We start from the raw sequence: 27114 nt of genomic DNA, 5'->3' as shown, positions 1-27114 counted from the left end.
GGCGAGTGACCACGGTTGGCCAAAAACAACTCCAAAGTTCGCCGCAATCGTGGAAACACTAGCTCGGAACGAGAAAGACACGCCATAGCGTACGCTCCTTCAAGGTTATGTCCAATGATTATCACTTCCAAAACAAGAAGGAAGCTCACACTACTTATAGCAACAATGATAGAGTAAATGTCGTTGATGCCGCGGAAACCAAGCGAATGGGCTGCAATCATGTCGTTAAGGTTGCGTACAGCTTCGCTACATTGAAGTCTGGCGCGTTGGTGTGGTCTTCCTCCATTTTTAAAGCAAAGCTTTCTACCGCTACCATCCAGCGGTTCCTTCGCGGCGTGCGGGACAAGAAATTTCTAACGCGGGCGGGGAGAGGGAGGGCGATTTTCAGTCACGGAGAAGAAAGGTACGGCTTTGTCGTCTAATTTAGCGACAGTTGTATTGAGCCTGTATTGGCGCAGCTTGGCGTCCATTGCCCACTTCCTTCGCAGGGGTTGATTAACTTGCTCGACAGCACGTCCTGGGTAACCCGCACCCCACGGAATTAGGTGGTAGTACGGCAAGGATACGTAAAGGATTGGTTTGCAGGGCGGGAAAAGAAAATATACAGACCACATACATCTGGCCGCTAAAGAAACGCTACCTTTTGCGCACTGATTGCCACGAATAGGACTCCGTTTTCTAAATAGGTGAATACCAATTCCGTTGGGTTTTAAGGGGTATTACAGAACGCGAAAGGAGCAACTGGTCCTGATAAATAGCGATTATAAAAGTTCCTTTAGCTTTGTCGCAATTCTCGAACTATTTAGTTTAAATCGGTATAAATGGGAATCACTAAGCTCACATGCCGAATTGTTTAGATGTCTGCGCTTGTGTCGCGCGGTGGTGTAGCCCCGAGCTGGCAAATCAGGATGGCTCGGTTCCGCTGTCTCACCCTTCGAAAGAGGTCCTGTCCGTTTTCTTTCCGGCGACGCATGGCCGGCCTACAGCGGCGGCGCCCGCCACTCTAGCCCGTCCGTGGATGTGCTGCTGCGTTCTGGACGCCGCCACCGCTAATTACAAGTAACGGCTGGCAGACTTTCTGGTTTCACTCTTTGTAGAGCCACGTGTGTGAGTTGAAGTGACGTCGCATGGGCAATTGTGGCTGTCGTTTAAGGTTTGCTTTCCAGACACATTCACAGCCTGGATTGGTGCCATTTTTTTGTTATTGATGGGCAAAAGGGCGAAGGAAGCAACATATTTGGAGATGTCTACGAAACGTAAATTAAAACTCGTGAAGACACCGGTTCTGACTGTCAAACTTGGATGTGAAGGGCTGCGATAATTAAAAACTATGCATCTATTCATGCTCGCCCGCATACAAACAAATCAGGCACGAGGATTTCCAAACAGATCAATGCATGATGCTTGATTGGTCAAATGGAACAAATTTTCATAGGTAGCTTCTTATAGCTGGACTTGTATTCGCATATATATAGTCCTCCTTTACACATACCAAGTTCCAAAAACAGCATATTAGCGTAGCCCATTGCCAAAAAATCAGATGTTCATCCTGAAATCTGGTGGAATTTACCTTCGCATCTACTGGTTGTCTGGACACCAGAATTCATTACTGGGGAGCCTGTCATCCCATTGAGGCAACAGCTTGCGTTTGCGTTATAACTGTGCGTGTCCCTATAACTGCGTTATTTCCTGACTACACTACGCCTTCTCCTGGCTGGATACCGGCCGCGGAGGAGACTATACTTTACAGGAAAACAAAGACCACCTCAAGTTTATCTACCCAACCGGCTTCCAATCCACCCTACCACCCTTCAAAGCTCAGCCCAGAGTTACATGAATACTTTGCCTGGGCTAGCCGTATTACCCCAGAGAACCTCTGTAAATGGCGCAGCCAATCACTGCCCCCTCGATGTCTGTCCTGCCACATTCGACACTCGTTAATTTCAGCACGTAATCTGACATTTTAGAAAATTTACCGTGCACATTACCTTTACCCGTTCTACCATTGATTTCTGTTTTACTTTGACCCTCATACATTGAGCCCCTCTATGCTGTCTCGAAATGCACAATATTCTATAGAATGTGGCCATGTGAGAGTAGTATGAGCCGTGGGTCTACTCTCTTTGTCATGCACGAGTTATACCGCTTTCCCAAGGAGCCCACCAGTCTACCATGTAAAACAGGAATAGACCTTCAACGTGCCTCCGGCCGCCAACACCCTTTTCTCCTACAGCTTCATGGCATTTGCTACAGACAAATTGAGAAGTGATAAAGCATCCTTCGAGTTTATTTTATTCAGGCGAGCCTAATCAAGCAAAACCTATTATCTGTGTGGCTGTGTAGCAATTTATTACCCATTGTTGAAAACGCCCCCTAAGAAAGGCTACAATGCGAGAGCAGTCCAGCGTCGAGAACACTTCGCACCTTGTGGTCCCAAGGAACCATAGCTTACGAAACAAAAAAAACGTAGTTGTGTTATGAGACTACCTTCATCACCAAGTACTGAGTAGTGACTACTGAGGATTTGTTTTTCTTGCGCCTAGAACAAACCTTCAAGAATGTTGGCGGGAAAGCATTGCGATAGAATAAAATTGATCCTGGGCCGTCACTGAAATATGTCCATAAAGAGTCAAGTATTTTCTTCTGCAGCTGTTGTTTTGCTTTTCGTGTCCCAGCAGGCTTGTACCGAAAGAAGAAGGCAGGCAAAAAGGTTCACCCCGCCACAAAGCCGGTAGAGGTTGTCGTACGAACCACCGGTGTCACGGAACACTCCTGCACACATACAAAATATTATGTAATTCGCCATTTAGAATAAATACACCATGTCTATGATAAGTCTATTAAGGCAAAGGGCAGATTCGCAAAGCCACAGTGTACAACCACAAGTTAAGCTATGCTGGCAGGAATCGACTGCCTTGTGTGTCCACCTTGTGAGGACTGTGTGAATTATGTAGGAAATATGCACCGTGATAACAAAAATTAAGCGCGTATATGCTCAAAGCTCCGGAGCAGTCGCCAAAAGACAACAGTGTTCTGCCGTCCCTGACACGTGAATCCCTCTGTTCTCTTTCCTGTCCACCTCTCACGCTCTTGCGGTTACCGTTTCGCCCTTCCCATGATAAACGCAGTGGGTGAAGGTTTACGCAAGTCAATTCAACTTTGTCGCGCTCTATTGCGCCCACAATTTACTCGAACCTTTTGTAACTTATGAACTTGGAACCCAGCAACGAGAGGCGTCGCGAGAACTTTTTGTAGTTTTGGTTAAAATATTTTTTCTCGGTGTATTTTTATTTGCTCCGGGAACATGAAGTAGCCATTTATTCCTAATTGAGGAACAATAAAAATACTTCCTATTTATTGATGTCTTACGTAATATATCTAATATTTTCTGTTTGCTGAAAAATGTTGGGAAATGTGATTATTACTACCAGATTTAGTGATTTAAAAATGTTTTGCCTATATAGAAGCGTTGTTGAAGGATTCTTTTGACTTTTGACAGATTGGTTGAATCAGGGATAGACAGGCAGACAGAGAGACATGCAGACCAGACGTTTTGCGTTGAAGTAGCCAAAGAAGGACCATGGTCTTCAAGAAATCATTCTACGGTTACAAACTGATACGGGTACAATAAATTCGCACCGTATCTATTCGGTACGTGTATGACTTCTTGAACACTACCAGCGTAGGTCGCCACTCTCCGATTCGCGGGTGTGAAGTGAGATATCGAGTGTGTGCCAAAAGTCGAAGACAGTCGGCTAGGTCAGCTTCCTTTCTTTGCAACGAGGAGAGAGGCAGAATTCACGCCATTGTTCCTTGTTGCGCGGCGGTCCCAGGCCTGTTCCGTTAGAGCTATAAGAGCTGGCTAATAACATTCACTCCCAGAATTACTGTCAATCTCCCTTTGAAACAATCTAATGGCGCGTATTTAACCCAGCCGTGGGAACATATGGGCCTCTCTTCATAGCGGATGAAGCTATAAGGCAGTTTACGGTGGCAATGTTTCTGCGCGTATTCGCCGGAATGTTCTGTTTGCATGTGGCTCCGAGTGTTCCAAAACTGCGGGTGATATACAAAAATAATAATACCTCAGACCGCGTTTTCGCGCATTCCGCCTGCATAAGTGCCTGGTATAGGTTTCTCTGCTGTTGCGATGAGGTAAGCCATTGGTATTATTTTATAATGTTGTGAAAGACACTCTAGCAGTCAAGGGCCAAAATAAAGTAGAGGAATTTTACAAAGCTTGTCTAGCTACCACCTAATTTAGTTAAAGCAGTTTGTCCTGTGTGCAGATGCTTTTCTAAAACAAAACTAAGATGTCTGAATGCGCTTGGTGCCATGAATCTGTTTCCACAATCGATTCAGGACGATCATATTCGTCAGCATTCTCACGCAGGACTTAATGCAGGTGGGCAGGCAGCATTCAACTTAAAGGGATGTGACCTTGGTATGCAGATAGTAAATGAGATTTTTGAAATAAGAAGCACGTTGAATTAACCGACAAAGAAAAGCGAGCACTCAAGAACCTCAGACAGCATTTAGGGTAAATATGTCGTCATGTCTTCGTCAAAACAGGATATATACTTTGGGATAAAAAAACATAGTCGGGAAACACACGCTCCAGAGCGTGACTCTTACCCACGACCATGTGATACCGCGTCCCATACCTGTACAACTCGGACACCAGGGAGGCCCATTTTCGCCTCGTTACCTCAGCAACTATCAGCAGTATCTCCCGCTACACATTCCCTTTATTGTTCGGGTAAGGTGGGGCAAAACGAGACGCGGGGCAAAACGAGACATTTTGAATTTGCCGCCCTTTATATCTAATACAAAAAGAATCTGTTCTTTGTTTCTCTATTTTAGAAATAGGTGCCTGTAGTTGTCCACGTTTTTGGTGTAAACGTTAGTGATTGCGCGAGAAAAATTGCGTGGATGATCTCAGTGTGTTCGCGCCCCGCCAAAAAGGGGCGAAATTCTGCTCGGCAAAACATTCGGATCCGTTCACGAAGGTGCTCCGCTGTCAGTACAACAACGTAAGTATTTATGTGGTTACTGTATACTATTGGCTAAATTCCACGAAAAGTTTACTTCATTTGGCGCCATGGGCCAAAGTGGAAATTGGTTTGAATTCAGGCCTCTTTGAGGGGCAAAACGCAACATAAAGGCATTGAATGGGCTTAAGAAGTGTCGTATCAAGTCAATCACATTGGCTGCACTGGCCGATTAGTGGAAAAGGCGTTTGAAAGATCCGGCAACATCCGCAACACTACTGCTGGAATTCGAAGGTGTGATGCTTGACCATTTTTACGCGCTATTTTAGATGACCCCGAGTTCGACATGCCGTCGTGTGCCTGTGAAGAAGAGGATGTGGAGAAAGTTGTAGACATAAACAACAACATAGTTTCATCGAGTATCAACAAAAAGAATAGAAAACGACTGCGATAGGGGCTAGTTTTAATCACATTTCTGCAATACCGAAATAATAATAAACAAGGGCTAGAGAATTCGAATTTAGTCCAATTTTAAGGTAATTGCCTAACAAGACCAGGTTGGGCAACTTGAAAGCTACGAAACGCCCATGCAATTCCGCATTAAAGCCGGCAAAAAGAGGTAATAAGATGCATGAGAACATATTCAGCCTTAATTCGTTGAATAAGCCCATGAAGTGCAAGCGTTCAAAAAAGGACAACAATAGCACATGGAAGGACTGGGGGTGTACGGTGTGCAAGGACTTTTGAAGCAGCACAGCGTCGTGTCCTGTGTAGATTCAGTGCGCGGATTGCAAAGGCTGGTCTCCTGAAGACTAAGTGTGGTCGCAAGCAGTGAAGTTTATGTGATTCTACTGCAAGAACTGCTGGGTAGAAATTTTTTCACACTGGCTCGTTTTGCTCCACGTAGCATCTCATTTTGCCCCGCAGGGTAGGGGAAAATGTGGCATTTGGTGCAGTCTATATTTTTTAAAATAATTTGCAAAAGTCGCAATATCGCAATATTTGTGTTGCACTTATTTTGTACCCCAAAAAAAGTTGATTGATTGTAGGGTTTAACGCGCCGACGCAACGCAGGCGATGACGGGCGCCGTAGTGGAGGGCTCCGGATTAACTTTGGCCACCTGGGGATCTTTAACGTGCGCGGAAGCCTCGTACACATGGGCGTTTTTGCTTTTCGCCTCCATCAGAAAAGCGGCCGCCGCAGCCGGGAATCGATCCCGCGACCTCGTGCTCAGCAGCGCAACGCCTTAGCCACTGAGCCACCGCGGCGGGTCCCCAAAGGAAAGTTCCTGTATTGATGTTGTTATGATATCGAGTGAAATAAAAAAAGGCCTCGTGTAATTCGAATTCTTGTTACATTTTGCCCCGCTTCAGCTTCATACGGAAGTACATTCAATAAGTGTCACGCGATGTATGCAGATGTTTCACCTTGTATAATTGTGAGGAATGGAAGGCGCAGTATCTTCACTTTGATGTCTTTATTACGTCTCGCGTAAAATTGTTTCCCAATCAATTACTTGACGAGTCTCCGGAAGGGGAAACTGTTTTGTCTTGATTAATAATCGCTTCAAGAACTCCTAGTACCAATGACCGGCCCTTTAAATTCTTAGTGGAACTTTTTTTCCGTGTCTCGTCGACGTATGTACAGTTCTACTGCTATAAAACAGAAAATAGCGGGCACCTCTTTTCGTAGCAATATATTCGAGATCAGCCGCGAGGAGACGCTCTTAATAACGTTCCATATAGCTGATGCTGCAATAACTGCCGGTGCCACACTAGGGAACCTCCATCACGTTTAATAAACCCGAGAAGATTTAGATAGGTTGGGAACCCACCAACTGCGGAGTTTGTAGATTGACGCATAGGCCACATAGCTTTGACAGGAACGCTGGTTGCTTTGTTGTCTATCTCCATACTATTCCACTTTGGTAACCCTCGCCAGTTCATACGGTAACGTAAACTGAATATTCTCTAACGTACATTCCTTGTGTCAAGGCGGAATTTTGTTTCTTTTAGTGTGATACACGTCTACCCAAAAAATGTGCTCTTTCTGGTGTTTTATACATTCAAAAGGCGTTTAAGGCAGAGCTTTTTTGACGATGCCTCAATATGCGTTAAGTTTGAGCTGTACGTGTATTCGGCCAACATTCTGAGCTGGTAATAAAGTGAGCACAATTATCACCAAATTCTCACCAACAATTGCCGGTTCGCAGAATGTCAGCGGAAGTGCAGCAACGCCCATTAGGCCCCAAGACATGGCGACTCGCTGCACGCCCAAATAGTCAGCGACCAGGACGGGCTTGAGGGTGGCCAGGTAGCCTTGTTGAATACCAGCGATGAAGGTGACAGCGGCGACAGCAGCAAATAAAATGGCATGAGGCATTACTATGAAGCACACCGCCAACAACGCGAAACTCAAGGCCGCAATGGGGCAACGACCGCCGGACACTTTGTCAGATAGAAGTGGTATTACCAGCCGCCCGCAAAATCCACCCAGGCAGAGACAAGTGACCAACTGCGCCGCACTGTTAAGTGGCACTCCTTTGTCACCGGCATAGTCTACAATGGTGGAAGCCAGTAACGGTAGAGTGAAATCGGCTGCTATCATGGGAAATAATAGGACATAAAAAACAGGTTTCGATAAAACGCTTAGGTGCCTTGAAAAGAAGGTACTTCTCTCCTGCCTCGGCTCTTCAACAGGTGTTGCGCTTTCAAAAAGTACTGGACCATCTGACTTCATCTCTATAGTGTTTTTCTTTGTGTCGACGTGGTCGGCACGAGAAGCGGGTATGACAACGTTGCCGTATTTGTTGTCACATCCATGAAGACCTTTTGTCAACCTGTTGTGTTCACATGGAGAATGGCTTTCATTCGCTTCTGGACTTTCTCTGGAGGATGTGATTGTTGTATCTTTTGAATTATTGACCAGTTTACAAGACACACCGCAAAAAACACGAACGGGACGCGGATTTTTTAGTAGAAGGGTGAGGGGGATTAGGTGAAGGGTGATGCCACCAGCCAAAAGTAGCGTTCCTTGCAGTCCGTACGTGTCGGCAAGTAATGTCAACAATGATGGGCCCACGACGCCGGAGAGTGAGACGCCAAGAAATTTGATGCCTGTAGCAACGCCTCTGTACTCGTCGAAATAAGAAACGATGTAGATAGACGTGGCGATCAAAAGCGTTCCCAGGGCTACACCTGCAAAAATGGATAGAGTTAATATTAGTAATGATGCATCATTTGCATTACCCCACATGATTTAGGGGGCGAGTGTTTTTCTAGAGCGAAGAATGTTCTTGATACGGAATAAAAATCAATGGGAAAGATCTGTGCGTAGGTTTTTGTCGAAAAGCAGTTTAAGAAAACTTTTTTTCTTTTCTGTGTTATTCTGACTCCAGAAATATTTATTATTATATGCTAAATTCATCGCGCATGGCAGATGTTTGTGAAATGAAACAGCGCGAATGAAGAGCGCAGATGAGGCAATGGGACGCTATGCGTTTTAATATGAGGTTTTGTTGTTTTATGCACCAACATGCCAAACCACTGATCTTGTTGCGTCCTGGTCATCGGTATCCATATTGGTTGTTTAGTTGACGTGTTCGCGTGGTTATTTCAACGCATTATTGTTAAAATTTAAATGTAATTGCCGTACGGTTAGAAAAGCTACTAAGAATGCCTGTATGATAATCTGCTTGGAAAAGCCCTCCAAAATCTAGTACACATTGGTGGCGTTTACTTATCTTGTGTCTTCCAGAAACATAGCATTCGGGTATGATTCCAAAATTTCTCCCACCTTTCCTCGCGGGAACCCCTGTGTAGATGCGACGCATAGGGGGTTTCGTTGTTGTTTCCGTTAGGTTGATTCTCCCATCGAGTGAAACGTGCCAAGAACCCCTGCCGCGGCTATGACGCAACGTGGCGTGGCTATGACGCAACACAATCCAACACAATCCACTTTAATCCAATCCAAGCTAAGCCAAGCCAAGCCAAGCCAATTCAATCGAGCCGAATCCAATGCCCCTCGCTTGAGAGTGTTCGCTATCGGAGAGGAGAGGGGGGAGCGGCGGAGAGCGCATCTCGCGCGGCGAGGAGAATGGGCGAGGGGTGTGGACGGACAACAACAACGCCGTATGGAGAGATAAGGCGAGTGAATGAGATGCAGTGGCATCTAAAAGTGCGAGCTTTGTCTGTTGCAGTACATTTCGGTTGCCAATTTTGTCACCCCCGGCTGAGTAGAAATTATCTTATTTATAATGGTGTTAGGTTTATGGCCAAGACAGCGGTTAAAGGTGTACTGTAGCTTTATAGTCATGATATAAAATGGTGGGTAAAGATAAGAAGTCTCTTTATTCCAATTCCTGATCATTTGTGATTGCAGCGAGAACACTAACAAAACTTCACGTTGCCACGCTTTTAACACATCGGTATTTGCTTATACCAACTGGCATGAACATTTCAGCTTACCATAGAAGAATCCGAATGTAAGTGTCATCCACTGCATGCTGGGAACAAAGGAAGAAGCGACAACTGCTGCAGGGGCCAACAAGGCTCCGAGGAGGATAAATGTATAGATGGAAACTTTTTCCTGGGCGGCGGCGATCACAAATCCTTTAAAATAAATTAGAGAAAATAAGATATTTTCGTCTAGTACCCTCAGACACGACAACAAAGATTATGCTCATTTGCTGGACACATGCTAATGTGTCCTGTTTATGCTAAGTTCTTTATTCTTTATGGCAGAACGTGGGGCTACTGAAAAGCGATAATATTGGTATAGCGGTTGTACTCGGAAATGCCCGAGTCTGCTATAATAATGGATATGACGCAAATCCGGTTGTTATTCGGTTTTCTTCATCAAATATTTCACCGTGGAAATGTCAACGATTAAGGTGTCCCGCCAGTTATCAATAAGTGTACTCCAATGGCGGGCATGTTCTGGCAAAAACACAGATACAGGCTGGAACACATGTTTATTGAAATATGCGCAAGCAAAATGTATAGCCTTACACTGCTCAAAAGACAACTCTATGAAGAGGAGTTTCATCACAGTCCGTGCCACAAATATGAAGAGTCGATGTTTTATTACACAAATCCGCCTCTTCTAAGTCGTTCCCAATGCGCCACAATGCCACTTTACTAACGGTAAAGATATTAAACCTTTTCGACAACCGGTGCCCATACCGATGCCATAAGATATTTTACTAATGTGTTTCTTTGAAGCTGCTCAAAGGCGCAAGAGAGCTTTAGAAATTACTCCCGCTGGCACCAATGCCCAGCCAACCTGCCACTTCTTGAGACAAACTTTGTGGGGTACATTTCTGCTCTGCTGCAGGAGATATATACGTCTGAAATTTTTTAAAATTACACCCCTGAAAAAGTGAAAGTGGAAAAATATTTTATCAGGATATGTTTGTTTTAGGGCAGGTTCGGTCAGATATGGACTGATTTTTGATGATACGGGGATACCATGCGAATGTGTCAAAGCTGTTTTACAGGGGTTTGCCCCCTCTAAACACCAATCAGAGAGGATTATTTCGAGTACATTAGGTGCTTTTCTTGATATCGCAAGCAGTATTATGCCTGTTAATATATACAACTGGTTTTGACATACGATATAAATGTCATAGCATATCGATGTTCTAGAATAGACACAGAAGTGTCAAAACTAAATTTAAAAACTTCACCCTTAAAACGTTTGAAGCAAGGAGGAGCTTACCAAAAAAAATCGTGAACTGAGCAGACGTGTTTAGAAAAAAGTGGGTGGCAAGGTAAAGCTGGGATCTGAGTGCATTTCCTAATAATAGGCCAGACTTTAGATGATCCCTCCAGATATTCGTTTCAAGTCTGTGTCGTCTGTGAAAGCATGAACATTTTTGACTATGAATTTTCGTTCCTTCTGACAAATATGAGATCCTGTGTGGAGATTTCGGGGCCCATTAAATGTTCTCAGGAGGTCATAATTATACCCGTGGGGCAGTCCACTGCACCGCTCTTGATAGCGCGGGTGTTGCTTCGGGGACTTAAAGGGACACTGAAGTGAATTTGTCAAGCTCCCGTTTTGGCTTGCTCTGCCTAGACTGGCTCAAATTAACACACTTTTCATCGTTTATCCGGTTTACAAGTCGGTAATTATTTTACAAAGCGCGAAAGAAGAAAAACTACCATGCGCGGTTTGCGGCGGCCGCACCAACTAAAGGCTGTGACGATGGGAGGAGACGCACCGTGATTGGACAATGCCCTTGGTTTACACCCAAACAAGTTTTGGTATCGGTTCTGTAAAACAACGTGCTTGACATCCGACGGCATCGTTGGATGGGCAATCTCAATACCTCAGTAATCGTCATCCCGCGCTTCTGCCATGTTGTCGGCTGTAAAATGCAAAAGATAAGCCTCCAAGGGGCTTGGAATCGTACCGATCACTAGCCGAGGCCTACGCAGTGGATGAACGCCCTCTGCGTCACCGGAGACGCTCAAATGCCAAGCGCTTTTCCCCCATATTTGGAGCTTGCCTCACTTATGCCTGTATTGTGAAAAGCGTGTTCGCACCAGGCAAAGGGTCTGTTGATTCTAGCCTGTGCCACTTCCCGCAAGCAGTCGGCGCTTGTGGCAACAGCACGCCAACGAGAACTCGCTAGCGCGCCAGTGTCAGCCTGCGCGTGTTCTGTGAACTAGTTCGTGGAGCAATGAACGTTGCGGCCAAAAAAAAGGTGAACTCAGCTCAGAAAATATCGGCGGAAAACAAAGAAGGTAACTTTAAAAAAAAAGACGTACCCGCGAAGATTCGAACTCGTTTCTTGCAAAACACTTGCAATGACATACCTAGCGCTCCAGACCACTCGGGCACGGGCGAGCGCTGCCGACCTTGGAAATATAAGGTTATAATGCATAACCAGTTTACCCTTTTATTTATTTTTAGCATTTCAAGCAGCTTAGGTGACTATTTGTTGTTTTGGGCTCGTGCAGTAAGCGTCCCCCACGTTTCCAGAATATCTCACGTCTAGCAATGGCATTTTTAGACAGAAGAGCGTTCCCAGATGCGTAGTACTGCTGCTTACCGCTGTGCTTGTTCTCCGAGCGAAAGAAAGGGCATCCCGCACCCTGTTTTACGCTTTACAGGAAAAGTATCAGTTGATTTTATTTCCTTAGTACCTATATTAACTTCACTGACTGTTCTCCCGCCTTCAAGAGGTCTTATATTTTCCTACTGGCGTACCAGTTAGCGAAGCGTCGCATGTGTGCTTGTGCAGCGCTTATGTAAAGCGACCTTGACTTGGAGCAAGATACAGTGTACAAACTAACGAAGTAAATAAAGGCACATTCTTCCATTCACAAACATGTCCTAGCGTCGGTTCAACTGAGCGAACGAATTGCGACGACCCATCGGCGACCGGCGGACGAAACGCTGGGCCGACTGACTCTGTCTGAAGGCCGGGGAGCCGAGCAGTAGCGCAGCCAATTGCTAGCTCATCTCCTCCCGACGTCACACGAAGACGCCACAGTAAATGGGCGAGGGTGCACAGAGGAGGACAGCATTTTCGAATAAATTTTTCTACTAAATAAAATCGCGTAAACACGCCCAGGGTGGTCGAAACATGGCCTGGGGACTCCGGACTACAATTTGCGAAAGTAATCCCGCAATGTTTACATATAACTTCAGTGTCCCTTTAAACCCAACGATGAAAAGCAAATCAAATACGTTTACAACTTCGGTCAGACGCTTACGAGTAATTCACTGCTACCAATTGATTCCTAAGTCAACAAGGCCGCCTTATCAAATGTTTTCGCGCATAGCAAACTTTAGGAATCAATATTTTCTCTTCAAACACCAGAGCCGCTATACATCGCAACAGGTTTCTTTAACATTCTTCTGAATACCACATGGGGCCATCTTCTTGAGCCTTTTGCTCTACCCGTGGAAAAAGTCGCGAAAATGGCTGTTTCAACACTTTTCGGACCGCAACATATTAACAAGAGTACTGAAGCTACAGAATAGAACAAAACAGGCACAGCTCTAACGCGATATTTGAAGTCTGCGGGTTTTGTATTTCTCGAACCGGTGTTATTCAAGCGGGCGAGTCGTCGACGCTCCTTTCGGATTTCCTGTTAGCCTGTAGGCGCCACGAGCCGTTTCTGTTCAAACTGCAGCTGCAAGGTTTTGGAAACTGGCAGACAAACGTCATCCAATTATCAACAGAGAAGCAGCAAGAGCTCGTGTTTAGAACTCTTTAAGCAGCACGTGTTCGCGGCCTCTGTACCGAAGGCGCTGAACGCAACCCCAATTCTTCACATAATGTCAATAAATTGTTATAACTGTTACTACTACTACTACTACTTCTACCACTACTACTACTACTACTACTACTACTACTGCGCAAGAAAATCATTCTTGCTTCTACAAAAGACATTTATTGTTAACGGGGCGAAAGTGGGTAAGCACATTGTTCTGTAACAACGACCGTTTTGTACTTCAGGTGATCGCGTATACTTATGGCCTACAGCGCTGCTCCATATGTGTTTGCTTTCTCTTCATGTCAAACTTCACAACTTTACAAATGGGTATAGGAAGATATTTTGGATTCGTAAATAACATTTTATACGGCTGGGGAATGTACTGTTAGATTTCATCATTATGTCTCAGGGATGGTTTCTTTATTTTCGACTTTCTCTTCTCTTCTGGGAGCCGCGCTAATGAAATCATTAGAATGACCGTCACTTACCCATGAAATGCTTAGCAGCCGAGTTGATAGACTTCGGCCAAGACGCTGCCTCTCTGTTGACGCCAAACTTCTCCATGAAGAGTACGTAGAAAAGGCCGCTGTTTGTTTCTGGCATTGACAGCACGAGCGTTGAGCAGGCCGCTACAACTGGCACCGTCCAACAGCGATCAACCAATTCCGTGATAGGACGCATGCTGTTATCTGCTGGGGAATTTCTGGATGAAGCCATGATTTCGGTCCTGGAAATGGAACAATTATGCTTTTTATTTTCGGAAAGACTTTTTAGTCTTAGCGTAGGAAATAGCAAAAATTTTATTTGGTAAATATATCCCCAATTATGGAGACGAACATTGGAGAGTTTGAAAACTGTAGAGTACAATTGTGACTGTGTTTCTGTTACTTTATGCGCCCTCACGCGGTGCAAAAAATATAGAGCAGAAACACTCTGCCTTCTCATGCGCCACATGTGGAACAATGCAGTCGCTTTTTATATGTATCCGGGAATACGCCAGTTGGCATTGCCGGCGGTGACACAGCGTGCAACTGCAGGCGGTGGAGCACCTTTATGGAAGGTAGAGCACTGGCGAGGCTCGCTGTAAACAGGATACTGTGTGACTGTGTGGTACTGTGCTGGAAGGTCTTCTATTTGGCTTATACCTGGGGTATTGCGTCGACCGAGCCTAGCTAGGAACTGGATGAACAACGGCGATATGTGCTGTCCTCTATTTTTTACTTCTCTATGACTGTACGCGTCTAGAGTTGTGGCCCTGCAACACTTACAAAGTTTTGTAATCGTTTCTAGAGGGTCACACAGTCTGGCTTGACACATTTTCTGGATGCACACCTCAGCAACTTCAAAACTGTCTCCTCAGGGCTGCCTTATAAGCCACGTTTTGTTGAACGTGTATGTGTATGTTATGCATTACCGTCCTATGCCTCTAAACACTTACATGCAAGCCTATGCGGGCGACACCTTGATATTTAGTCATGCTCGTACGCGTCGGCAATTAGAGGCGACTTCTGACGTAGCTCTTTCTGAGATAGCAGCTTGGGCTGGACCTGCAAAATTAAAATTTAATTCCGCTAAATGCCCCTGCCTTCATGTGTTTAGGGGTGAAGCGGGGCAATTAGGCAACCTACTCTCAAGCTTAACGGTGGAGTTCTCAAGCACGCGACGGAAATGAAACTCCTCGGAGCGAGTTTCGGCAGTAACCGAACATTCGTGGACATTCGTGGACACACAAACCACTTATTATTCATAGATGACAAGATGGCAAATTTCCTTACACGGTTTTTCCACATGCATTCAATAATGAGTTGATCTCATTCCCTTCAGTTACACCATCTTGCAGCCCTTCCCTCAGTCTCATACGCAGCGCTTACATGGTGGCACATCCACAAACACCATCTACCGAAAGCACGGGTACGCTCATCACCCAGATCCTCGTTATGCACCGTCACCACAGTTTATATTAGGACACGAACCAGCACCCTCACGGACATCGCAGTGCCCATCAGTTTATTGTTTCGTCACCAGCAACCAGTTACCATCAACACAGCATGGTTGGATCCTTCCGACGTACACCTGCCCATTAAGGTCGACAGACATCCTCCGCGACGACTTCGTTTTCATTACTGCCTTCTCACTTGCACGGAAGCAAACCACACACTGCACTTTACCACTCCGATCGCCTTCAGAGACGGATCAGATAAGTCGACTGCGTCAGGAGCAGCCTTAGTCATTTTAAATAAGAGAGACCATGCGTATTCGTTGAAGCAGTCCCGTCTCGTGTGTCCAACAACTTCGTTTGAGGCCGAGGGATTTGCCATGCAACCACACGAAGAGTTCCTCTTAGACGACAATCCTTACTTTTCCCGCCAGTGTTTATTAAGACAGCCTTTCGCATTTATTGACTCTTAACAACCCAATTAATCAGTCCGCTACCATTCACAGCCGAAAACAGAACAGTTCCTACTTTCAAGCTTACTGCCGGTGTCCACATACCACGGGCCAGCTCAGTCCGGTCTGTCGGGGAGTGAGCTTGCCAATACTGTCACCCGCAGTGCTGTGACAAGAGGAGAGGAAGTTCGTTGAAGGTTGTCAAAAATCAATGTGTGGCCTTTGGTGACAAGGTCAATCGCCTGGTTTGGCAAGAGACGCGGAGTACGAACAACTTCGATACCGAACTATATCAATGGTCCCCCGGGGTTATTGGTCTTCCTGGCTGTTTCGCGGCTTCCAAGAACCTCACTCACCGAATAACCGCCCACGGCTGGTTTCCACGTATCTTTCACCAACTGCAGCTCAAGCAAAATTGTCGGTACCTGGGTGGTGTGCCTGCAGCTTTGATTTCGCACTAATAAACTGAACGCCCAAAAACGGCCAGCTACAGTCAGACTTGGTTGGCCCTCGACGTCACCAGTAGAATTGCCACAGCTTCGGAACCCTTTGCACAATTAGACAGCCGTGAAGACTCCTCTGGAGCGCGTCGATTCCATTTCTGTATTAATTAACGAGGTGTGGTGCCTTTGTCTTCATTTCTTTACATCTGAGCCCTGTTCTACATGCCTTGACAGCCCCTACCTTCCAGCTTGACATAGAGTCGGCGTTGTGGAGGGCATTTTTTCAGCATTTTATTTTGTATCTTCGTCCGCACATGCCGCACACCGAGTTGAACTGGGTAGCACCTAGTTTCGTGTTACCCACGAAATGCATTTTTGCAATACAGTGTCCGCAAAGTGTCAGTGCCACAACGTGTGACCGGGTATCTCAGAGTTAGGAATAATGCCGTCTCAGTTCTGACTTGTGCTTTCTTTGAAAGTACTACTCACACTCATAGTAATCTTTTAAATCCCACAACTGGGACGCTCTTTTGTGCTGGTTCCGTTCATGTAAATAATCTACGTGATCTGTTCACTTTCGAGGTATGCCTTGTAAGGGTTGTCCTATGTTTGTGTGTGAATATTTTATTTTATGAGCATAATTTTCTATCTGGTGAGTGGCGTGTAACGTTATGTAATTGACGTGATTATCCCGGGATGCAAATTACTTGTTTTTCTCTTCCTGTGTTTATATGTGTTCGTGGGAATACATGATTACAAGTGGCGTTTCATTAGGTTGTAATTTGTGTACATTTTGTGAGCGATCTATCGAGATATGTGTTTCATGCGAATCAAACTGCTGCTTTGCGCGAACGTTTGTGGCGAACTTACTTCCGAACTTTTTTTCCTCTGCTTCGTTATCTGTTCATTTGCGTTTAGTTTTTCTTTTAAAATTTCCTTTGATATCCTGGTGTTACGTACTTCAGAATATTTCTCAATGTTCAATTTGGCATTTCGTGAAATTGCTTGCCTTTTTTTCTGTTTAATTTATATTGTCTTTAGACTTGCTTAGCGTAGCTGGAGGAGGTCTCGCTCTCCACATTTCTTTCCTTTTTTCTTCACGAGGCGCGAGAAGGAGGGAACACAGAATCGGGCTGGGAATTGGATTTGCACAGCGATGCAGGAATTTAAAGGAGGTAGTTTGTGTGCTTTTAACATCAAATTCTCCCTCAATAAGTGAAGATTACTTGTTGCTTCTTGATACGACGCAGGGCGAGTCAATGTATTCTTTAACACGACATTTTCGATGGCTGTTACAACGATGATAACAGGAAGCACACACGCTTTATACCTGTTCATAAAAAATAGGCTTCCACGCATTACATTTTTCGGTAGATGGCGGAGTATGTGAAAAAAAATGCATACATTTTCTGAAAACTCAGTTTATCTATTGGCAGATTCATAATTAGAACATGAAATGTATCCGCCTAACAACGTTAAGCTTAGAGAAGCTTATGAACGAGTACTTCAAGTATCTAACAGCTGCTAGAGCAACGTGCCTATCATCGCATCTTAGGCTGAAAAGCATATGAGGGAACTATAACGGAATGAATTTTATGAACGTTATACGCAATAAACTTGTTTATAACGTCTGCGGCACATTCTATCCCGACGATAGTCTTTCTTGGGCTACTTAAACTCGAAAGTTTCGGTGTATGTATGCATGTATGTGTGTATGTATGTATGTATGTATGTATGTACGTATGTATGTATGTATGTATGTATGTATGTATGTATGTATGTATGTATGTATGTATGTATGTATGTATGTATGTATGTATGTATGTATGTATGTATTTATGTATGTATGTATCTGTATGCGTGTGTATCTCTGTCTCTGTGTCCTTCGATTCAGCCATCCAGCCAAGAACAAAAGGAATTCCTGAACGAGGAGCTTATATTGCAAAAGCCTTTCCGAACCACTTAGTATGGCAACTAACTTCACTCTTGTCAACATTATTGAGCAAAAAAAAACAAAATATTGGGTATATATCAGGCAGGATATCAATGCACAATTGGCACTCGCAGTGTTGCCCTAATTGAAAATAACCTAGTGCTTCTTATTTGAGATATCGAATAAAAAATGCTCATTGAAAACAACATCTGACAGCCAGATGCGGAAAAGCTTGAGGAGCTCTTGGCAGTGTTCCTAGTTTGATAGAAACAAACGGTTTGAGCAGATAGCCCGAGCACTGGAATGCGGGAAAACTGAATTGAAATTAGGAAACCTCCTCTGTGTTTATTGCGGGAATATCTAAAGGAATTAAAGTGGCACAGGGGGGAAGACAAGTGTATTTGTGTGTCATTTGCAGCGCAGTGATCGGATACACATCCATTATTAACTTGTGCATGTACCCCGAACTCTAAGAGTCGCTACGATGTTATTTGAGGAAAATCCTAATTACCCCTCAAACAGAAACAAAAATATAATGGCACCAAGAAACAACAACTCTTGATGTGCGGGGCAGGTTTCGCATCCAACCTATGGAAGTCTTCCGATTCAGACAACGTTGACAGGCTATCAGCTTTATTCAGCGTAATGTACCAGTGCAAGTTGCGGTGGGATTTCAATTAAAGCAGTGTTGTTAAAACTCCGGAGCACGCCCACGGTACTGCGTCCACGGCTAAGGCGTTGCGCTGGTGAGACCAAAAATGCGGGTAAGAACACGGTTAACCTCGCCGTTTTGTTTAAGGAGATAGAAGCTAATAATGCCTTTGTGTTGTCGGTTCGGTGAATCCTAGATATCCCCAGTCAGTCAAAATTGTTATACCGCCGTCCCTCAAGGGCACTCCGAAGCGCTGGACAAGGTTAAACTGGAGAAATGTGAAATGATTTACAGTAACTTCGCAACCGGCTGAATTGCTGCAAATTCGGCGTCCTGCAGTGTCCGTTTGCACAGATACCTGTCAAACAACAGCTGCATAAGTCGGTATTTACTAGATTGTAGTCGTACAAGTGGTAACCCCCGCTCAAAACATATCGTCTAACAGGATGGAAAGTTGGGCGAGTTGGTGTTGATTCATCTTGAAAACAGGCGCTGAAAGACGTTGATCAAGACAAGAAATACACAGGACGATGCGCTACTAGCAACTGGTATCATTTATTAAGAACCAGATATATATATAGGGCGACCAACCGACATATTCCAACGGATTAAGACTTATAGAGAGATCATCAATAAAAAATTACCCACGACATAAAAAACACAACCTATAATATGCTATCAATGCACGTGTCGTCCCAGAAACATCAACTCTGCATCCTACAGACTTACTGAAGGATGACTCACGCACATCGACCCCTCCCGGCTGTTCTTCTAAGCTTCCATAATCTGCCTTTCTGTCCTGCCCCTGTGCCTAAACAACACGGTTGTTTAGGCACAGGTATGGCCTGTGGCAACCACCACCATCGCATCCGACGAATAACAATATCTTGCCCGGGCCGCAGCTTCTGTTGTAGATGTGTCTTTGGTCATGATGCAATACAAGGAAGAGGCCTCACTGTTTATTTACTTAATCTTACTTAACCCCCCCCCCCCCCATGTAACCCGTGGGTCAGCCATTATTCGAATATCCGCGGGTTGAAATCACCGGTAGGTTAACCATCAGTAAGCCAGCCATCAGTGGTAGCAGGGTAGTTATCGTATATGAAAACAAACGTATGGGCTGCAAGGAAGGCCCTGGAATGTCAACAGTAGAGCCGCTGGCGGACGCCATCCAATAGTATAAAATTGTGAGAATCGGTTACCCAGTCTGCGGTACCGTACCTATAGACATTTTGTACACTCTGCATTGCTGTTCCAGTGATCACTGATGTCCTCACAAGCAACGAGATCCAAGTAAATCTGATCTGAACACCTTGCTATTCCGTAATATTGAAGTCAATGAATGAATTATATTAATGTTGATAGCTTGCCTTCGGGACAAAAACGCTGTTGCCTTTGGACGGGATAGGAATAGAAGCCGTATTTTACGCTGCAATGTGTTTTAATCGAGTGCACATAGCAACAAAGGCAGTCAAGTGGTTTGGAAACTTAAAAGTGAAACTTCAGTTTAACGGCACTGTGGAAGAATTTCTAGAAGCTCTCGCGCTAGAATTGCTAGTGCCTACGGCTTCTGTTCAGGGAATTAAATATGGAGTACACACCTACGTATGCTTGCCTTGGGGAGCTGACAACCTAGGGTCTTTTCTTTAAGAGCCCTTAATTGTAAGAAAGCCGTAAAATGAATACAGGCCTATACATGTACGCACCGCGTTGTGCCTCACGCTACAAGACGGACGCATGTACGTATCTTTGGAGTATTTGTCGAAGAATGCTCGCGCATTATTATAACAAGCCATGGGCTTCCCGGGGCCTCATTAAAACAAAAAACCCAACTTTAGGCGTTGAAAGGCGGTTCTTCTTTCATATCGAAAAAATGCCGTTTACTACCAGACCGAGAGAACAGCAGTGCTCCGGAACTGCTTCCCAAAGCCTTCGTCCCAGTGACTTCACTGGTTGCTCTAAAAATGCAATTTGGTGTTTCGCTCTTACTTTGCGGAGTTTCGTTTAATGGTTTGTGCGAACTATCCTGCTTCTTCCATAAGTTTTTCATTTTGAAATATTCTCATTCTTATATGCATTTCCCGGAGTGAAAAAATGACGAAAATTGGACAATAGTATTGTGGTCTACGGACTTTATTATGAATACCGCAGTCTTTTCCGTGGTGCAGCAGTAGATGAGTATCACATATTCATATAGAAAGTATAGGAAGATTACACTACCCCGTACGACTTCAAGGTAGCGAAGCTGCTGTAACCTTCAGGACCATCACGACCGTTTAATTCTATTATTGCAGCCGATTTGCTCCTTCTTCGCTGCCGCACCCATCTTTACTCAATCTTTGTTGTTATACCGGCAAAGAAGAAGCAAATCGGCTGAAATCATGGACGACGCGAGGAGGAGTCTTCTTCCAGAAACGAACGAACGGAAAGCGCACACCTAATTTAGGCACCGCCATTGCAACGTGTACACCGTCATGCGTTCTGGCTCGAGCAGGTCGCGCTATTTTTCTCCCCAGAGTCGCCGCCTGGTCAGTAAGTCATTTGACTCCTAGTCACTAAGACGGTTGCAGCCGAGGGGGCAAGACGGTGAAAGCTGGAGTTTTTTTGTGGCCAATGTCGGTCAACCTTCCTAAGTGCTATGCTTGGCTTGGCGAATGTGCGCTCGAGGCTCAAGGTGAACGCTCGAGTTCTTTTTGGCCAATATGGGCCAATTTCCCTAAGTGGTGTGCTTAGTTTGATGGACGTGCGCTCGAGGCACGCGTGCACAAGTATTTGGCATTTTCTTGGTATTTTAAACTGCGGAAACCACACGCAAACCATTTGCTCAACAGCTTCGCTGTTAAAAAACGTGTACAAAATCTTTGCGCTTCCACAAACCTCGTTCTGCTTGAAGATTAAGCGGTGCTATATTTTGGACCCCAGCGACATTATGCGTCACACTACAGACACTCGGCAACGCGATTCCCTTTTCTGGATTTACGAATTAGTAGGATTGCTTTGACGCCGTGACCCCATAAGAACACATTTATGCCACATTAAACGTATATCTCCGGGATATCAAAAAATATATATACTGAGCGTATGACGGGATTCCAGCAAATAAATGTGAAGCAACCGATGCCAAGTATCTGCCTGTTGTCTTGGTTTGAAAATGTGCTTCTGGATATCTGCTCGACACTCCACTACTCCTCGCCCCCTATATCACCAGATTTCAATCCTTTGATGGTACGTTCTTTGTTCCATTTCTAACTCCTTGATGCTGATTACGCACATAAGTTCTTGTCTGCTGTTTTGCCATGCTTCTTACCCCTGACCGTTCGGTTACCTTTCACTGATGTTTGTACAGCAAATAGTTCAGAAAATGTGGAAGTAAAACAAACTTAGAATTAGTTATCTTTCAGTTCTCAGAAATATCGATACGCTAACGATTACACCTACAGCAGCAGGGTACTTCTTATATCAGCTCACGACATTTAACTTCAGATTCTATTGAATATGAGTGCACATCCGTTCTGATATGTGATTCACGTCTAACATCTAAGCCCCTACACTGGAGTGATTCATTCACTTCTTCTATGTGTGTACTCAGAAGTGAAATAAATTTCTTTGAACATCAGCTATACACACATCCGAATCGCAGAAGCATCAGTGTATAGTTTACGCTGTAAACACAATTCTGAAAAAGCATTTTCCAATGCAGGACTCAAGGATGTAGAATTGAATGCAGCCTGACACCGTTTGTCCACTTATTTCTTTTAAGGTATCCGTAATAACTTAAGCCAGGCTAAGCAATCTCCGCTTGTTTGACTTCAAGGGCCAGCTGCACACAAAATTCTGATCTTTTGAAATCCTTCTTTCCGTATAGTCTCCCTACGATGGCAACAAGATACAACATGCACGGCACAAATGATCATCAAAAATCGGTAATTTCAAAACCTAAATTGCTAATTCCGCGGCCATTGTGGCCATGCTGAAGTGACTTCGGAGCTGGTGAGCGAGAGGCAGGCGGGCCGGAGCAAACCTGAGCGCAACCGCTGTTCTGTCGCAGCAGCTATAGAAGAAACGCGCCAAGCAGAGCTCCACCGGTTCGTCAAGGTGGCCGGATGGTCAAGCACCCGGCCGGCCGTAGTGTCACTTCCACTTCATGGCTATTTGCGCGTAGCGCCGGCAGATGCAGCGTCCTCTGCGACGGAGCTATTTTAAGCGCTTCGAACTGATTAACAGCGAATTTCACAGGGCTACCAGTCATGTCCCAATTGGTTTGGGGGTACGTGCTGTAAACTCCAATTCGATGTGGCCGAGGGAAAAATTGAGTGCAGTTGGCCTTTAAAGCATTAAGGGAATGAAAATATTTTAAGTGTACCCAAGACTTTCTTCGCGGGGTGAAGGTGAAGGCCGTGCCCTCCAATGCGACGGCTTTTTTTTTATGTACACAGTCCACAAGTTGACACACCAGCCATGGTATTTTATTGTGTTTACCATTCTTAAAAAACTGGAACATGACTGGTAGCCATATGAAGTGTGTTGTTAATTAGCTTTGAACATTCCAAACAGCACCATCGCAGACGACGCTGCACCTGCCTGCCGTCGGCGCAAACATCCATGAAAAGGACGTGAAATAGCGGCCGGTGGGTTGCGCGATACGTCGATCAGGCAGATTAACCGGTGACCTCTCCTTGCCGCAATTTTTTTTTAGGGGAAAAGCCCCGTCAGGCATTGTTTCTTTTTTTTTAGTCATGTCACCAACGACAATTTGTATTGAATTGTCTTAAATGAAAGATATACAAAAATAAGCAGTCGCTACTGAAGAAGTCACAAAAAAATCATTGCCATTTTACTCTGTAAACGTGGACGACCAGCAGATCCTTCTGCCAGCGTTTTGAATGCTTAAAAAATATCTTGCTCAAATCCGGTCGTTGCACCGCGGAAGAGTTCAGCGCCCCGAAAGAAAGAAATACAGCATTTTTTTTTCTACGCGAGCAATATGCTCTGTGTCTGAAGTTTCTATGTAGTACTTAAACTGTGCTGAACACTTAAATAAAGTGATACGCTTTAAAATCACAGGATGTTAAGTTTAACCACCACCTTTTAATCTACCGTATACCTTCTAATTCATCCTAGTCTCACCCGAACACAAAAAGCCACTTCTGGAATGGCTATTGCGAATTAGGCGCTTCTACAGGTTTGTAGCTGATGATTTCGTAGAATATGTTCATGGAGTATGAAGAGAGAACGAAAGCATTTTTTTTTCTACGCGAGCAATATGCTCTGTGTATGAAGTTTCTATGTAGTACTTAAACTGTGCTGAACACTTAAATAAAGTGATACGCTTTAAAATCACAGGATGTTAAGTTTAACCACCACCTTTTAATCTACCGTATACCTTCTAATTCATCTTAGTCTCACCCGAACACAAAAAGCCACTTCTGGAATGGCTATTGCGAATTAGGCGCTTCTACAGGTTTGTAGCTGATGATTTCGAAGATAATGTTCGTGGAGTTTGAAGAGAGAACGAAATTAATGCATCAGCAGTTGTACACACGAAACAGGCACTCACATTGGATTCATGTGAGCAGTGAGCTGTAATGTCAAAACAGTTTGTTTACTAGGCAGGATCGAGAATACAAAAATAAAAGTGTTCGGTAATGTGCATTTGCTTACGTTTCTTCTGTCACGACTCCATGTGAACCGCTTCGAACTTGCGGAAAAGCTCTAGCGCAGCGTCAGAATTCTCATCTCTTGAGAAATGACGTGCTGCAATACGCAGCCTCGAAGCTGCATTGCAGGCATCTCTAGAAAATTTGGTTTGGTTTGTATTTGCAACACTTTGTAATCACTCTGGACCGACTTCTTCTGCCAGGAGCGATGGAAACCAGGGAACCCGGTTCTAATTAGCCGTTCTGGATTCCGACGCGTTCGGATTATCCGGAGTTTCCCCCCATTGAACTATACAGGGCTGGGCCCGAACCAGGGCGTCAGTTCGACTTAACCGTAAGTTCGAATTTACCGAGTTCGAATTAACAGTCTTTTACTATACGAATTTTCGATATCCACCAGAATTCGCAATTTTCCGCGGTAATCTATACCTATTCGTCCTGATTCACCCTAATTCATATAAATCAATAATCGTTGATCATCCTAATCGATCACAACACTTCTTAATTCCCCTGAACATCTTAATCCACCTTAGCCCCGTACTCCATCTCATTTCCTTATACGGTATTCAATCCTAAGTCATTGTAATTCACCTTAGTGTGTCTTATCCCCCTTACTGCAGCGTTAAACCATTTTTGATCTACCATGTTTCATATTATTTCCACCGTAAGCTATCCCATTTCGTCGTTATCCACACTAATTCATCATATTTATTATCTATATTATTCACCCTAATGCACCACCATAATTTATAATTCCTCCTAATTATGTAAACCCACTTAATCACCTTAATATCATCATATTCCGTGATGTGCTATTGCACCTTCCGTCATTATAATCACCTTAACCTGTAGTATTCCACCTTAACACCGCATAAATACTTTCATGCATCGTAGTTCACCGTAATTTAGGTTAACTAATCTTAATCCTCATTACTCTCCCTTTATAAACATTAGTATCACCAATATTCAGTCTTTATTTCATCCAAATTATTTGTATTCCCCCCAAATCCGACCTAACTCTTCCTGTAACACCCTAAACCACCTGAGTACATCTGAACGCCAACTCATTACTGTGAAGCAAAAACCACTAAAAGTAGCTTCGGTTATCTATAGATACACATCAAACACGGCCGGCATACGTTTGATACGCTAATCATGTTCCTTGATGTACTTGTGTTTTCGCATCATTCGTGTCGACGCAGGGTTTATTCGAGGTGAACCTTACAATGAGACTTATAAGGCGTTATCCTAAATAATTCCGTTCTTGAACGGAAAACGCCAGGACTTGTTACTATTTCAAGGAGCGAAATGTAGTATTTAGCAACCAAAACTACCTGCATGGCTTTACATCAGCTATGCCTCTTGTTCCCGAAACTAAAAGCCATTTCGGTATGTATGGAGGATGCTGTATTCTGTGGCGAATATTATAATTGATGCGGGCTAGCTGTCCAGTGCATCCACACGACGCAAGATTCCTGTGCCCACAGTGCTAAATATTAAAGAGCAATGACATCAATCTTAATATCATTATTGGCCGTAAGGTGGTCGCTGGCGTTGAAGAAGAATTACGACTTCGCATTCAAAACAAAAAATTGCAGCTTTCGCTGTGCAACGAATCATCGGAGGCAGGTCACATAATAATCCACTGACCTAGTGATAAGTTTATGACACCGGAAAATGATTTTATCTTTAAAGTTCTTATTGTTAGAATGTTTACAAAACACAAGACAGTTGGCTTTATTGGGATTAGGTTGATTTGAGCCAGGAGTGATGCACCTTAGTAGTAAACCCGTAAAGCGGGACACTTTGCTAAATTTGTGTGTTTCGAAATGAAGTTGACATACAGGCTGCCCATATCTTCTGGACCACTCAGTTTCAATCGCGCAGTGACTCACACACTTTTTTCAATTTTTCTATTAAGCAGCCACAACTAAACAAAATCTTGACAACAACGGTACAGAAATTGTTACTTTAAGACGCTAAACTTAACAGGCACAGTTTTTGTGCACCAACAGCGAAAATGTTACGACCAGGGGAAGCCTGATATCTGCCTTCTGGAGACCTGTTCGAGCGCGACTTGTTGGAAGGGTGGATATAAGGAAGTCCAGGAGAACTCACCTGAGAGGCTGTGTGCAGGAAGCAATCCCAGCACCTAAAGTCGATTCGCCCTAATGAAAAACCATTTCAGGTGTTGGCGTTTCTTTTAGTCTCGCGGTTAAATTTTGTCAGGCTTTCAAGTAAGCAGGCCAAAAATCAGTTTGTGACGCGCGGTGTTTCTAGGTAGAATATGCCTCCGGGCGAAAAAGTAGAGGATCGTTGAATTCCGGCGGCAGGACCACAGCTGGGTGAGCTTGATGGACTGGCACCGACAACACACGGACGTCCCTTCCAGTAGGTTCTAGTTTAACAGCTGTTTTCGGTGTGGCTTCAACGACCGACCTTATGAACTCAGGATGTTCACATCACATCCGGTGGTATGTGCGGCTCTGCGAGCAGCTTGGCTGCGGTATTTTTGTCTCTACATATAACTGCCCTACGCAGTGGAGGTTGGTTCGCTCCGCTTTAAATTCCGCCAACCTTTGCCACAAGAAGAAGCGGTTATGAGTGCAGCCAAAATGTTTCAACGACGGTTATCTTTGTTGGGCTATTTCAGTGTTGATATTTTGGTCTGTCTATCTGTATGTCTGCCTGTGACATGATTCAGCCTCCCGGATAAAGTGAAACTAAGTCTGTGCAAAGTCTTATATACCCACAGCCACACCTAAACGCCAAAGTCCGGTGGCAATCTTCCTAATTGTCAACATTGTTGAACAAGAAG

General features: G+C 44.4%; 1 protein-coding gene across 2 annotated transcripts; it reads right to left on the bottom strand.

Moving 5' to 3' along the window:
• Positions 1-1110: 1110 nt before the first annotated feature.
• On the bottom strand, positions 1111-26692 carry LOC144146675 (monocarboxylate transporter 9-like). Of its 2 annotated transcripts, XM_077678604.1 has the most exons (6): positions 26415-26692; positions 14662-14770; positions 13712-13950; positions 9459-9602; positions 7185-8189; positions 1111-2772 (listed from the first exon to the last, which is right to left on the bottom strand). In XM_077678604.1, coding segments are annotated over exons 2-6 (1533 nt in total). In that variant the 5' UTR covers positions 14664-14770; positions 26415-26692; the 3' UTR covers positions 1111-2629. The 2 variants fall into 2 exon arrangements, with proteins under 2 accessions (XP_077534730.1, XP_077534731.1); XM_077678605.1 differs by lacking the exon at positions 14662-14770 and having other exon boundaries at positions 1112-2772.
• Between the last annotated feature and the right edge of the window lie 422 nt (positions 26693-27114).

The sequence above is a fragment of the Haemaphysalis longicornis genome, unplaced genomic scaffold (assembly GCF_048455015.1).
Source record: "Haemaphysalis longicornis isolate Haplotype H1 unplaced genomic scaffold, Haemaphysalis longicornis Haplotype H1 scaffold_7, whole genome shotgun sequence".
NCBI classification, from domain to species: Eukaryota; Metazoa; Arthropoda; class Arachnida; order Ixodida; family Ixodidae; genus Haemaphysalis; species Haemaphysalis longicornis.
The sequence above is the reverse complement of the archived record's forward strand: the minus strand, read 5'-3'. Positions and strand labels throughout refer to the sequence as shown.